The sequence below is a fragment of the Schistocerca piceifrons genome, chromosome 1 (genome assembly GCF_021461385.2).
Source record: "Schistocerca piceifrons isolate TAMUIC-IGC-003096 chromosome 1, iqSchPice1.1, whole genome shotgun sequence".
In the NCBI taxonomy this organism is placed as follows: Eukaryota; Metazoa; Arthropoda; class Insecta; order Orthoptera; family Acrididae; genus Schistocerca; species Schistocerca piceifrons.
This window is the reverse complement of record NC_060138.1, coordinates 1,147,216,002-1,147,232,235: the sequence shown is the minus strand read 5'-3', so window position 1 is coordinate 1,147,232,235 and position 16,234 is coordinate 1,147,216,002. Positions and strand designations below refer to the sequence as shown.

At 40.0% G+C, this 16,234-nt stretch overlaps 1 protein-coding gene across 1 annotated transcript in view; it reads right to left on the bottom strand.

Moving 5' to 3' along the window:
- The window catches only part of LOC124778726 (serine-rich adhesin for platelets), a 493,495-nt gene that overhangs the window by 11,520 nt on the left and 465,741 nt on the right, over positions 1-16,234 (bottom strand). Inside the window, exons 8-10 of the mRNA XM_047253663.1 lie at positions 15,292-15,503; positions 10,523-10,856; positions 2,435-3,708 (exon numbers count right to left, since the gene is read on the bottom strand). Coding sequence (XP_047109619.1) covers positions 2,435-3,708; positions 10,523-10,856; positions 15,292-15,503 — 1,820 coding nt within the window. The remainder of the gene's footprint in view (positions 1-2,434; positions 3,709-10,522; positions 10,857-15,291; positions 15,504-16,234) is intronic.

Here is a 16,234-nt window from a genome sequence, read left to right as displayed (position 1 = left end):
AATGTATTTCATTACTATTAACTTTAAATTTTCATGAGAAAGATGGTTTTATTCAGCAAGTTTATAAACATCTTCCTGGTTTTAATGCGCCTCATTTAAACAAGTGAGAACTTATCAACATTCAAAATTTTTAGTGTCTTTGTGGCTCTGTGGAAGTATGTGTATTTAATTCCCTGTCAAAAATTTATTTATCTGAAATTGTCTTTGCTACCTTATATTAAAGGGAAATGTATAAACAGTGACAATGATATCATGCTGAAGAAACTTCCTAATGTAGTATATACAAACTTTTTCATGTAGTTATTTCACACTGGACAGTTACAGCAGTCTCATGCCAGAGATATATTCATAGATACACAATCTGTATGAGGTATATGTTTGGTAATTATATCAACAGCAACATTTTACATACTATAACACAAAATGTTATCACATTCAACACAAAGTAATTAAATGAAAACAACTGTTTTTTCATACAAAGTTCTATGAGCAAGATTCAAATAAAATGGTGAAAGTTGCAAAAAGAACACACAAGTGCAAGCTATGAAGGTTTACAAACTGTGCTATAAACAGAAGTTGAAAATATACAGTCATCATAATTACACTTAAAATGTACATTGCAACTACCTGCAGTTATGGCAGTGAACAAAAATCAGTATTGATATTATGTGCATTAAAACAATCATGATGATAAATACACTGAACATTTACAGTGAAAGTAAGTCAAATGTAACAATAAACAGAAAAAAGTTGAGAAAGAGAGCAGAGGAAAAAATAAGCAGAGGGGATTTTATATACAGCCATGCAATGGAACCTTGTGAAAAGGCAATGTGCGTTATAACACAGCAAATGAATCAAATCAAATTTCTGTACTAATCAGTATCAACGTAAGGATCTTAAAGACAAAATTGGGTAATGACATTGGATAAGAAGAGAAACTTCTCACTGATTTAGTAAAGAGTAAGTGTGCCTGGTGTTCAGCAGTATAATAATTGATACTACATTGATACTTGGTGGTCAGTTACCATATATGAAATATATTCAAACTAGAGTCTGGGAGAAATACTGACTAATAAAATATAACATGCTTTAAAAATTAAATAGCTGTGTTTTCAAATTAAGCAGCTTGTTACTGTACAATCACATCTACTCTTTAAGCATTGCCTACTACTTATTTGTGCCATATTTATTAAGTAATGTGGTGAAATGTGATGACTGGAATGATATTTGATCACAAAAATGGCTATTCCATTTTGTTTGGAATAAACATGAAATCTATGACTCAGTTACTACCATTACTCTAAAAGTATTGCTTATTTGGCACATTTATGACCAGACTACTCTCAACACGCATACATTCAGATTTTAATATGTGAAAATGCAAAAGGAGAATTTCTTCTAATATGCATGCTTATTTCTACTAGCTAGGAGCCTTCTCCTCTTTTGAAAATGTGTATTTTTTGGGGTTTTATAGAACCTACATTGCAGGAAGCTCTTGAAAGCAACGTAGACAGTACTGAAGCAAATCTGGTGTGTTGCTTATTCATGAAACACTGCTTATTCATTATATTCAGCAGTCTGAATATTTTTTGTAATCTATGTATGGATAAACGAGTGCTGTGTTGTCACCAATTTCTCTCCCCCCCCACACATTTTTATAGATTAAATGCAAAAGAATTAGCATCAGCTAGTGAAAGGAAATCTGAAATTAATAAGAAATTAAGCTTGGGGAATTTTAACGTCATTTGAAGAATTAAACAGAAATGTGTAAGCATCTTGATTTACATGAAGAACCCAAGCCATTCAATCACATATTTTAAGCTTGTGCATTCATCCACTAGTAATAGTCCTCTAGCATTTGTGACAATTTACAGCTTCAGGTACATATCAAACCAATTCCAGTAGCGTCTGGAAAGAGAGCACAGCCTAAGAGAAGTTTTGTTAAGATATTTCGCATTTAACAAAGACCAAAGAAGAGGGGAAGCTTATACATAAAATCTTAAACATGGTACAGAAGACACTTGTTTTTTCTGTGCCACACACTGCTACAAAATTGTTTTTGTGTACGTTGTGGCAATTTTGCAGCATTCCGTTTTTTAGCTGTTTGCCATCACTGTACATTAACCAGCTGTGCAGACTCATAATATCCGAACAGAGAAAATTCTTTAAGACATTTATTTAAAATTTTGTTTTTGATCATGTAGGAACCTTTTCCTGTCAGAATGCAAAAGCAAAGCTGAAGAAAATATTTGCAAAAGCAAAGAAGTTCTAGAAAGTGAATAAAATGACTTCGTTTGAGATGAGAAGCAATATTATATGAAGCAAGAGCAATGTAAAGTAAGGGTGGGGGCCAGCAGAAGAACTGTTCTCACCTGTTGTCAGACAAGCACAAGGTTTGTAAGAGCTGCTGGTGTCAAGTGTGGGGTGCCTCTACCATATCTCAGTGTCATGGTCATTACCTTTATTCGAAAGCACCTTTGCACGCTCCGTGTCAGCTGGCACAGGAACGACTGACCGCTTTCCTGCAGCTCGGGCACCTGAGAGCAACTCGGGATCGACACGGACCTGAGCACCATAGAACCTGCGCCCCAACAAGTTGGGATTTGATACCTGCCTGACGTCGACATCTGCTGGAGAGGACCGACCACTCGACAGGGTCGGCGAGTCCTGGACTCTAGCTACCTGCTGTCGTGCCCGGGAGAACTCGTGCTGCTGGCTCTTGTGTGGTGTCATTTCCAGGGTGGTCGACTGTTCCCTGCTGCTAGGTAGGCGGCCATTGCCAGCCTGTTCTTTCCGGGTTCCAGCCTCAAATGTGGAATTCAGAAGAATATCGCGATTTACCTTTCTGGCAGGCAGCAGGATGGGCGAGTTGGCCAGACGGTAGCTGTCACTGCGCTTAACCCTCGAGCTGCCCGGGGTGCTGCCGCTGATGCGGTCATACAGTGCTGGATCTGCGTGGCGCAGGAAGGGTGGGAGTTTGGGGTCTGATGGCAGGGGAGGGACCTTACCTTCCTCGGTGTCACGATTGTCTGGTGCACTGCGCGTAGGAGACTGCACATTAACATAGGCCCCAGGCCTCTGCTGCTGCTGCGGCTGCTGCTGCTGCTGTTGTTGCTGCTGCTGCACAGGTGGCGGTGACAGCGGACGCTGTGCAGAGACGCAGGTGGCGGGTGTGGCTGCTCTGATGATCACCTTGCCCAGTTGCGGAGAGGTGGGCGGCGGGTGGCCGGTGGTGGCAGCAGTGCGGTGGCCCATCATGGGGCTGCCCGCTGCTGACGGCTCCTTGACATACGGGCCCGGCTCGAAGGTGGTGTGTCCTGTTTTGCCACGCCGCCGGAGGCTGTCTGAGGAATAAACGACACGGCCTTCAGAGTCAAGCGTGACTCGTGCACCCTGACGGCGCCTTCGCTCCAGGGAGTCGCCTGGCGGTGGAGAGGCAGCCAGAGGGGCACCGGACCTCGTCGTCTCAGGTGGTGGCAGCTCATTCAGGGAGACGTACTCCGTCGGTCGGCACGCTGCCACCACTGCTGTGTTCGAGTAGAGCCGCGGCGAGCTTGGCTTGTAATTGGTGTGAGGCCGCACGTCAGCAATGGTCACATAGTCGCCCGCATCCTGTTGGGCCGTGGCCGTCGTCGTCGTCGGTGCCGGCGTGTGAGCTGGAGCAGGCTGCGATTCGGGCGACTTCTTTCCCGTGAAGGCGTCCTTAACCTGCACGGAGCCATAACTTCTGTTATGTTGTAGACAATCAGCATATAGTCTGTTTCTAAACTCAAGAGCAAGCAGACAAGTCCCTACTCTCTATTCCACTATATCACAAGGAGGAACTTCAGTTATGCTGAACCTTCTGCAGTGCATCTTAAACCACTGACAATCCAATGTACAAACATATCAGAAGAGTGTTTATTTTCTAAGAAATGGGTTAACAATTCGCAGAATACTGAATTAATAGCTAATGTCAAATACAGAATAACATTAGACCATCAGAATCTCCCTGAATCACTGCAGTGCCAATGCTTGACAGGAAACTTATTCTTAGTTATCTCATATCCTTGTAGTATTCTTCTGGGAATGGCCATTTCCACAAACCACAAGCTCTCTTTGCTCTTCAGTTAACAGACAGACAATAGGTAAAATGTGATTTCATTCGAAGATATTACATGTTAACTGATTCCCACTATTCGATTACCCTACTGATGAAAAATTACTGAACATGATGGTTACACCACCATCCAGAGTGACCTAAAATGGAATTAGTGCCTAAATCAAATGAAAAGCAGATGCCAGGGTGGGATTGCTTTGGGAAGAAGAAACAGTGCAATCATAAAAGAAGTGGCGTTTTAAACACTTGTCCTTCATGGATCATGCCTCAGCCATCTTCACTGAATACATATTTAAGATAATCTGTAGAGTGCATGTGACAGAATAACAGTAGGATATTTCAGTCACACTTTTTCCCTATTTAAACTATACGTGAACCAGCAAACTGATTTCGTGTGACAGTTAATCAGATCTCGTTAACCATTAGCAACTAACACAGCAACTCTCCTTCACATTAACTGAAACTAAAATCAGTAATAACACCCAGAGGACTATGCAGTGCTGTTCATCCACTGTGTTATTCTCCTCCATATGGTATCATGCAGAGGTGATATGCAGGGGTTGGGGTCAGAACACTTCTCCCTGCTGTTGCCGGCTTTCCAGACCATGGAGTCACTACTTGTCATTCAGGCAGCACCTCAGTTGACCTCAACCAAGGAACACCCCTGGCAGTAGTGGAAACTGGACCAGGGTCTCTGCATAGCAGGCAGATCACTCAGCTAAGGAGGTGGGCTTCCTTTGTCGAAATAATATATTAATCTTAAAAATAATTATGAAATTTTTGATTAAATACTGTAACCTTACCATGCAAAATCCTAGATAATACCTAAAACTCTGAGACAATATTATGAAAAAGGACAGTTGCTACTCACCATATAGCAGAGATGCTGAGTTGCAGATACACACAACAAAAAGGACTGTCCTCAAAATAAGCTTTTGGCCAACAAAGCCTTTGTAAAAAAATAAGCAACTATCCTTTTCATAATATTGTTACATTCCTTCCTGGATTTACCATTGTCTAAAACTCTGAGACATGGCTGTATGGCCTTAAAGAAAACTCCAGCTGGTTTTTGAGCATTGCTTATCAGTCTGAGAGGGATAAGAAGTTTGGTTTTTGTGTGTGTGTGTGTGTGTGTGTGTGTGTGTGTGTGTGTATTGGGGGGTCTCAGTTTTATTGTGTCACATATGCCTACAATTATTATAATAAAATCAATAGAATATTTAAATGTTTAATATGAGTATGTCCACAAAGTAAGTTCCGTTTGGTTACATAAAACAAATGTGTACAGATACAGAAAAAAATATTTATTGTACAAAAATCTACAACTGTTAAACTACTTTTCTACATAGCGTCTGAAATTTTGTAGGCACTTGTCATAGCGTGGCCCAAGTTTTTGTATGCCTTCTTCATAGAAGGTTGCCTCCTGTGTATTCAACCATCTAGTAACATGTTCTTTCAGCTCATCATCAGTGATGAAGTGCTGACCACCAAGGACAGATTTTATGGTGCAAAAAGAGATGAAAGTCACTAGGAGCGAGGTCTGGGCTGTATGAAGGATGATCAAACGCATCCCAGTAAAATTTCTGTAAGAGTTGTGTGGTCACATTCACGAAGTGAGGTCAGGCATTATCGTGCAAAAACACCTTTTGACAGTAATCCTTGGCGCTTGTTCTGCATTGCTCAGCGCAATTTCTTAATGGTCTCACAGTAAACATGTGCATTGATTGTTTGGCCCAGTGGTAAGAAATCAATCAGCAAAATGCCTTTTCTGTCCCAAAAAATGGTGCACATGACTTTTCAAGGTGTCAAGATTTGCTTAGGCTTAACCTTTGTTGGGGGATTAAGCGCGCCTCCATTCCATTGATTGCTGTTTTGTTTCAGGGGTGTCATACGATACCCAAGATTCATCCCCCGTCACTATCTGAGAAAGAAAACGCAGCACCTTCTTCATTGTAGCATGTCAAAAACTGAAGTGTTTTTGTGTTGTTCAGTGAGTATTTTGGGTACCCACATGAGCAAAGTTTTCAAAATTTCAGTTTTTTAGTAACAATTTCACGAATTAGTGATCATGAGATATGCAGAACTTCCATAGCAAGGGCACTAAGCGTAAACTTCTTCATCATGCACTTGATCACATCCTTCATTGAACAGTCTGACCCATCATCTAACCATTTAATCACTCATAGCATTTTGTCCATAAACCTTGCAGATTTGCCAATGAATTTCCTTTGGTTTAACTTTTCTTTGCATTTAGGAAACAAATCACAGATCTGATATCACATGCGACAGCATTTTCAATTACAGCTGATATTTTAAAGAAGCACTACAAAGCACACATCGGCAGCAGTGATCTGAAAATGGCGTACATGTCTTCTCCTTGAGTCAGAGTAACTGTCGCGCATGCTCGGAACTGTGATCGTAGTGCTGCCACAAATAGAAATGGAACTTACTTCATGGATGGCACTCATATAATAATAATAATAATAATAATAATAACAATTTGTTTACTACAGCATGTAGTATATTGCTTTAGCATAACTTCCAAGAAATTGGAGTTCAGAGAAATGTTGTTTTTGTGTGGTCTTCAGTCTGAAGACTGATTTGAGACAACTTCCATGTTACTCTACCAACCGCAAGCCTCTTCATTTCTGAATAACAACTGCAACTTACATCCTGAATCTGCTTACTGTATTACTCTCTTGATCTCCCTCTCCAATTCCCCCCCCCCCCCCCCCCCCACACACACACACACATCCCTCCAGCACTAAATTGGTGATCTTGTGTTGTCTTGAAATGTGTCCTATCAACTGATCCCTTATTTTAGTTAACTTTAGCCACAAATTTGTTGTCTCCCCAATTCTTTTAAGTGCCTCCCCCTCAGTTATGGAATCAACCCATCTAATCTTCAGCATTCTTCTGTAGCACCACATTTCAAAAGCCTCTATTCTCTTCTTGTCTAAACTGTTTAGTGTCCTCATTTCACTTCCATACATGGCAACACTCCAGACAGATACATTCAGAAAGGACTTGTTAACACTTAAATCAATGTTTGATGTCAACTAATGTCTCTTCTTCAGAAATGCTTTTCTTCTTCTGCCAGTCTACATTTTATATCCCCTCTGCTTTGGTCATCATGAGTTATTTTGCTGCCCAAATAGCAGAATTCATCTACTACTTTTAGTGTCTCGTTTCATTCCCTCAGCATGACCTGATTTCATTTAACTGCATTCCATTATCCTTGTTTTGCTTTTGTTGATGTTCATCTAATTTGATTCCAGTCCGTTCAACTGCACTTCCAAGCCTTTTGCTGCCTCTGGCAGAATTACAATGTCTTCAGCAAACCTTAGAGTTTTATTTCTTCTCCCTAAACTTTAATTCCTAATTCCTGTTTTTCTTTGGTTTCCTATAATACAGACTGAATAACAATGGGGATAGGTACAAGTTTGTCACACTCCCTTCTCAACCAACCGCCATCTGGTTTCTGTACAAGTTCTAAATAGCCTATCACTCCCTGCATTTTTACCTCTGCTACCTTCAGAACTTCAAAGAATGTACTCCAGTCAACATTGTCAAAAGCTTTCTCAAAGTTTAAAAATCCTAGAAACAAAGGTTTGCCTTTCCCTAACTTGTCTTCTAACAGAAGTTGTAGGGTCAGTACTGCCTTGTATGTTCCTTCATTTCTCCAGAATACAAACTGATTTTTCCCAAGCTTGGGTTCCACCAGTTTTTCCACTCTTCTTTAAAGAATTTGTGTCAGAAGTCATGGCTGGCTCTCCCAAGGATATTGTTCTAATGGAATGTCATCTACTCCTAGGGACCTGTTTCAACTGAGTCTTTCATTCATCCCCACCGTGGCCCTCAGTGGTTCACAACCCCACAACAGGCTACAGCAGTCCACTCACCCCACACTGAACCCAGCATTATTGTGCGGTTCGGCCCCAGTGTGACCAAGCAGTGTGATACCAATCTTATAAAGGGTAATTTTGAAGAATGTTTATGTGTGTGTAGGACCATTAGATTAGCAGCATACATGGCTGTAAAACTGAGGGCAACATTGGTTGCCATTTACTGTTACCTACCCCCGAGTAGTTGGTAGATGAAGTGCCTGTGACCTTGCTTCGTCTGCATGCTGTTATTAGTATATGACTGTCTTCGTCATGGTAGCTACATTGTATCAAGATGCCTCTGAGACCACTGTAGTCAGTGGGTGAACTTGCAATGGTTTCAAGTGCTATTTACTTCTTTCGAAATGAGAAAGGAAAAGTAGGAGGACAGTACGTTTCCCCTGTATCAGAAAGTGCTACACTGTCCTGGTACATCACTGTCATCAGTGAAGAGAGTAGGGGCCGCTTCAAAGGAGATTGATGAAAGTGCATCACTCAGTTCAAGAAAAACTAGTATGCTTCTCCACAGTGTCTGAAAGTCCAACTCAGTGATTTTACTTTTTGCACAATATGAAGAACTTTTCACATTTTTTACATAAATAAGATATTCCCCTGAATTAACAACCTCCACCTGAAACTGATAGAAAATACTGCAGATCTTCCTGATACGTTGATCTCTACTCTTTTGAAAGTAGTTAAAAAGCCTAGGATTCCATTTCAAAGAAAGCTACGAACACAGGGCACCAAGATCTCCTTTACAGACAAGACCTGGTGTGGACAGAATAATACAGTAAAGCATGGGTGATATGAAAACATGGTTGATTCTGTAGAATCTAGCTTTAACAACTACAATCAATACCAAGTACACATTCAGCAAATTCGTGGATGGCGTGGAAGTGGGACACACATCACAATTTTACACACTGGAAATGAAGAAGGATTTTCTGCCAGTGCAGAACTTTGTTTCAATGTGAAGAAAGGAACTGGTGATTACCACAACGGAGTGAACACAGCTGATTATGAGGAATGGTTCAAGGAAGTCCTCAGTTTATTGCTTCAGAGGTCAGCCACAATTATACATCAGGTGCTGTATCATGCAATGGCCGATTCTTGAACTAAAAACCTGAGTATGTCATGGCTGAAAGATGGAACCATATCTTGGATAGCATCAATGAGTATTTCTCTTCCATTTGTAGTTGATGATTTTAGCAAATTGACTAAGACAGATCTAATACTAATATTCAGGCCTTATTTTCCTACACCAGTAAAGAAACTGGAACAAATAACTAAACAACTTTGACCAGACATAAAACTTGTTTGGTTGCCAGTGGCTCAATGCAATCTTAATCCAATTGAGATCATATGGGCTTAAGTACAGAGACAAACAGCAAAAATGAATATGGCTAACACTTTAGGAAACAATAGAAGTATGAGAGCATTTAACACTTTATGCCAAGAAGCCTTAATTGCTGTAACTCGAGAACTCTGGGAAAAGTGTATTAAACATGCCAGAAAAATTGAAGACAACTGCCAGGAGAAAGATGAACTGTTCCTAATATCAAGCCAGTCATAATCAACACGAATGACAGTACTTCCGATTCATCAAAACATTGTGATTTTTCAAATGAAGAATATCAGTAGATATAAGTACTTTAAAAATGTCTAAATAATGTAAACAGGTCTTGTAAAAATTGTACAGTATCACATTTCTAAATGGAAGCAAACTATTTTTAAACCTTCCATTGGAGTTCCAAATCACTCATGAGAAAAGGTGAGGGAAAATGGATTTTTTATACAACAAAACAAGGTCTGAACATACAAGTAATACTGCATCCCTTCCAAGCTGCAACTCTTATACTTAATCATAGCAATATAGCAATTGATTCCGCTACCACACCCACAACTAATTGCACAGTCCAACGTGACACAACTACCCTTTAATAATACTCTTACCAAATCCACATCACACTGTATGGTCACAGTGGTTGCACCTGCTCACAACCATGAAAGAGACCTTCAAAACAAGCTCACTCCCTCTGTATTTGTTTATTCTGGGCTGACAAAAAGTGACTTTAGATAAATGATAAGAATGTTTTTGGGTGATTGAAAAATTCAGTACCAATATATGTGCCAGTAAACTATTAAAAATTCATTAACATCACACAAATGCATTTTGAGCTATATTGTTTTAAAGTGAACAGTTCCCAGCAAAGATGTCCAAAACCAGACAGTCCTTACTACAACCTAAAATAAAAAAATATATATTGAACTTAAAGGCCAAATTGCTCCATATAGCCTAACACATAATAAAACAAGAAAAAATATTGGTATGAATTATTTGTTGCAGGCCTCTTGGTTTGTTTCCAATAAAGCCTAAACTCAAGTCTCCATAACAGAAGTTCCAGTAGTAGTAGCTTTGTACAGTATATTAGGGGGATGTCTTCTGGGGGTGATTAATTTTATGTATGGCATGCTTACATTACAATTTATAGATACTGTATAGTTTGTAAAAAGACAGGCAGTGCCTCAGACAATGTACCTTTCCGATGACACCGTTGAGGTTGAGATGCGGCCTGCGCTCCTTGCGCACAATAGCGGCCCAGTCGGACTCTGAATCAGAGCTGAGCTGCTTCTCATAGGCTGGCCGCCTGCCGGCCACAGCGGTTGTCTGTGGTGCCCTCTGCTGCATGGGTGGAGACGAAGGTGCAGAGGCACCTGTGCCTGCCTCATCATCAGACTGTGGTGGTGTGATAACACACATGGATGGGATGCGACTCGAATTGATGGCCGTCTTCACGCGGATGCGCTCAACACGCTCTACTGCCTCCAGGTCAGACTCAGAGAAGTCGCAGTCCGATGATCGCGACCGTGACCTGCAGAAAAAGCAGTGTATTCTTTCCTTAAATTGGAAGTTTTTCATATCAGGTAGCACACCCACAAAATTTATCAAAACACAATTCCATTTTCCATCATGGCTGTTATACAATCATTGTCGTTAATATTAAATGATGAGCTGATTGTGACAATATCCCATTTTAAAGATCTCCTCCTATTGTGGTAACTTTATACTGTCACCCTGTGTGGGTGTAAATAGGTTTGTATCTGTCATTTAAAGTATAAATTGTATATACAGCAGAATGCGCGAGAACAACATTCTATGTTTGTCAACATATTTAACAAATCAACAGATGTAGAGCAATGTTCTTTGTGATATATTATGAGTTTTACGTTTACATATGTAGGCCACAATACTGTTATTTAAAATATTTGAGGAGTGTGGAATGTTGTCATCATCTGTTTGTACTATAACAATGGTAATACACTGCCAGAAAAAAATGTAACACTGTCAAAGACTGTTTTAAGTGGCACAAGTGTATAATATGTGCAAGCTGAGGGGAGTGTAGTGTTAGTGATTCATTTGTCACAATCTGGCGACCAGGGCCCACCTGTGCACCCTCTGTTTTGATTCTGCAGGCAGTAACTGTCATGACCTTAGAGATTAACAGTGTCTGCAAGAATCATTCTAGGGTACAGCTATGTCCCACCGATGACTGAGTACTCCTGTTAAACAGCTTTAGCCATTTGAACGGGTTGCATTGCGGGCCTGTGGGAGCGGATGTATTGATTGTTGTGGGCCTCTGGGAAGCTGGATGAATGCATTGATTGTTGTGGGCCTGTGGTAAGCTGTATGGACATATTGATTGATTGCTGCACATGATGGGAACAAAGTATCACTAGTGTGTCGCTGCTTTCAGCAGTGGTCTGTGGAACATTCCCACACCTGTATACCAAGTTCTGTACGTCTGCACTATGCAGACGTACATCAAGATCGCACACAGTATTAGTTGTGCTGGCTGATTGCACATTATCCAGGGATGAAATCTGAGCGCATGTTGCATCTGCTGTGTCACTGAGGTCCAATGGAAACCATCTGCTTGCAGTAGGTTTAGATCATATGTGCCTTTGGACAGGCTACCACTGGCACCACATCCCAACCACACATTGCTACACTGTTGCAGTGAAAGACTTGACTGGAGAGTGGAGTGGCATTCTTGTTGTCTTTAGTGATGAGCGTAGGTTCTGTCTGTATGCAAATGGTGGATGCACACGTGTATGGGGAAGACCTGGTGAGTGGCCTGTTCCAGAGTGCATTTGCCCACAACATGCAGGTTCCATCCCAGAGTTTCGTGGTGTGTGTGTGTGGGGGGGGGGGGGGCAATAAGTTACAACCCATGTTCACATTTGATATTTCTGCAGGGTAAAGCAACGAGTGCCCAATACATTGCACAGGCTGTTATCCTCACGCTATTGCCATTTCTTTGGAAGGAAGGTAATATGCTATTTCAGCAGGACAATGCACATCATTGTGCTGTGATGCAACATGCTCTTCAGGGTGTACAACAATTGCCATGGCCAGCAAAATCACCAGATCTCTCACTAATTGAACAAATATGTGGTATGATTAAGTGAGAACTTATTCACTCTCCAGGGCCTGACTGTGGTGGTGTGCTGAATTTGCAACAAAAGGTGCACAATGCTTGAAACAATCTATCACAGGATGCCATTTGTGACCACTGTGATTGTTTGCATGTGGGAATATACACCTGTGTTGCCACCAGAGGGAGTACACTGTGTGTGTGTGTGTGTGTGTGTGTGTGTATGTGTGTGTGTGTGTGTGTATTTATTTATTTGTCCATACAAATCTCTTTTTCAGTACATATATTGTACACAGGGCATTGGACAGAAAACCTTTTTATTTATTATTGTTACAAATATCAAACCTACATCATTTAAATTTTTATAACAAATTGGATCTATGCAGTTAATAATTAACACATTTTATTAAAAACTATTTATTTTTAACTTACTTCTACAATTAAAGATACAAATTACTATTTTTTCTTGAGACTGAGTAGTAGCAGTTTTTTAGAAGATAGGCTGTCACAGACTTTTTAAAGCCCTGTAATTCAGGAAGAGATTTTTAATGTCTTGGCAATCTGTCGTACAGCTTTGTTCCTGCGTGATATACATCTTTTTGGCATCATGTCACTGTCTGACCTGGTACTGTAATCACGGACACTTTTGTTTTGAGGAAAATAGTTTTCTTTTCTCAATGTTCTTTTTTTCTGACATGCATGACTACTTCCAGTATATAAATTCAGGGAAGGGGTAATATCTTTAGAGATCTTTAAAGAAAGGTTTGCACAGTTTTCTGTTGCTCGTTTGTTTCATTATTCTTAACAACTTGTCTTTTGTTTCCTGCAAACTGTTATGGCTTGGTGTACATATCTCCAGAAAATGTTGCTACTGAATGTACATGAGCAAAGTACACAGCCCATACAGCTTCTGTACTAGTATTGTTACAAAGAATTCCTACTGCTTAGTTCATTTTTGGGTTTTGAAATTAGGGATGTGTGATGATAGCTCCATTTAAGTTTTTCCCGAGTATGAATCCCAAGAAATTTAGTTTCAGTGATGACACTAATGTTTTGGGTATCTATACATATTACTGCTTGTGCTGGATTTTTATTTTGATTTGTGTGGGAATTTATGAGTAGTGTTTTCTGGGATTAACTATTAGCCTGTTTCTGGTAAACCATTCAGACACTTCTTTTGTAATATCTTTTGCAGATGCAATAAGATTTTCTTCTTTATTTCCTTCAATCAACAGACTGGTGTCATCTGCAAAAACAGGTTCACAATCCCTAATGTGTAATGTGAAATCATTAATGTATACCAAAAAAGGAACGGGACCTAAAATAGAGCCCTGTGGAACACCATGACTTAGTCCACATGGTTCTGAAAGATGTACCTGGAGTTCATTTCCTTCCACGTACCTAATTTTAACTACCCGAGAGCGATACTCCAAATATGATTTAATCCACTGATTTGGCACCATACCATTCGTGCTTATTCGGGAGCACAGAATGATCAATCACATCAAAAGCTTTTGTTAGGTCCAAGAATAAACCTGAGACTTTTCTGTTGTTGTCCACTCCATTTAAGATATGATTTATCAGGTTGAAAGTGGTTGTTTCATTTGATCCCTGTGATCTGAAGCCATGTTGACATCCATTAATAATATTATTCTTGTAGAAGAATGTAGTTAGTTGTGAAAGGAACACTTTTTCAATAATTTTCAGTAACCCTGACAGTAGTGACACAAGTCATCAACTTTTTTATATAAGGGTATTACTCTTGCCATTTTCAGTTGCTGTGGGAAGATACCGCATGATAAGGATGAATTGCATACGTCTAATAAAGGAGAGAGTATGCGTCTTGCTGTTATATTTATAATATAATCTGGAATATCATCAGTACCAGTTGAATAATCACTTTTCAGTGAATTAATGGTATTCAGGAGTTCTGTTGGTCCTATTGGACTGAGGAACATGGATATATTATTTATTTCAATGCATGAAAGTTCTTTCAATGTTATATTAGGTGGATTACCAAATTTTTCCTTCACTAATTTTCCAGCAACAGTTGCATAATAAGAATTGAAGTTGTTTGCATCTGCCCTAGGGTCAGTGACATTCTTGCATCATGTGATATCACAATTTTTTTTTTTTTTGTGTGTTTTGTCTTTTTTACCATAACATCCCGCACAGCTTTCCACATGGACTTACTTTTATTGGATTAATTTTTGCCTCTTTTATGATATGTTTCAAAACTAACTTGTATTTTTTTGAAATAACTAAGAAATTCTAGACTGCTATCAATTTTTGAGTGCAGAAAAAGTTTCTCCTTCAAGTGTACATTTAAGTACCATATGCACATTTGTTTACAACCGTACAAGATGAAGGTATAAAATTACTGTGATAGAAATAGCACTTGAATGTGGCATATTGCCAAAAATCGGCTGATTGTATGGTATAAATGATGATGACTATAACAGCCTTGGTGGGAAATGGAACTGTGTTCTAAGAAAGTGACAAGTTTCTGGGGGATAGAAGGAGCAGGCTGTTAGTGTGAAGGGACATTAGGGTTTCACATCTTGCCAACAATGAGGTCCCCAGAGACTGAACTCAAGCTGGGACTGGGGAAAGATACAGGTCCAGCCTTTTCAAAAAACTATCCATTTAAGTGCATTCTCAGAATTCCCCACCCCCAATTAAGCATATGACAGAGTTTGCAATAGCACCATCAATAAAAGAAAACTTAAATAACAGAATTGTCTTTCAGCAAACTTGTGGCTGTGGCATTCAAGATGGAAGAACTTACTGAAATAGATAATATTTTAGTTTCACCAGGAAAACCTACCACAACTGGAAGGTGCCAAAGTGGGGGAGGTGTGAGAAGCCATACCTGACAGTAAGGGTGCCGGGCGGGCTGGCAGATTGCGCTGGTGAGCTGGAGGTGTTGTGGCCCGAGTCGGGGGAGTCCGCATGCACGTCAGCAGCCACCAGCAGTGAGCTCTTGCGCTCGGGCACGGCTGGCCCCGTGGCGGGGCTGCCCTCTGACAGCTGCAGCGTCGTGCAGACGGTGCCTGCAGAGCTGGTTGTTGTGCTCGTGGAGCCCTGCAACAGGGACAAGTTTCACTCAAAACTGACACGACAGCTGCTGTTGGTGGATATCCTGGCTGTGGTTATGTGCTTTTCCTGTGGCTATTGCCTATGGGAAGGAACTTTACTTCAATTCCAGTGTACAATAACAAAAACATTGTCGTCAGATTTCACTCCAGTTGCCGCATGTCTGAACAATGTCAGTTAAGAAAGCCTCTACCAATTTGTCTGAATCTTTTTCTTTTTGTTTGTAATTGCCAGAATAAGGTTCGTATGAAAGAAAAGTTTTGGAAAATTCACTAGAAAAGTCGAAAATTGGGATAGTATATTTGCATGAAAATCTCAATGAAAGAAATGTGAGCATTGGTTTGACAGTTCTCCTGTCACATATTTTCACTATTAAAAAAAAAAAAATTAAAAAAAATTTAAAAATGTAGTTGAGTGAACGAGCCACTTTGGCAGCAAAAAATAAGGACATAGACGATTTGAACATAAAAATTCAGAGTGAAATTGCTGGCCAGTTGCATTCATTTAATTTGTTTGGCTCAATTACCAATCCAGATGACGTTGTCAATTATCCAACAGAATTCATTGTATTTGCCTGCACAATTTGCAGCTCAAGGTCGGCTCAGTGATAATCATGTTCCATAATTTGAACCAATCAAAACTATGCAATGGAACAAGATTAATTGTTAAGGAGCTGAAGAACAATGTCATTGAAGCAACAACAATTGTAGAAAAGTTTA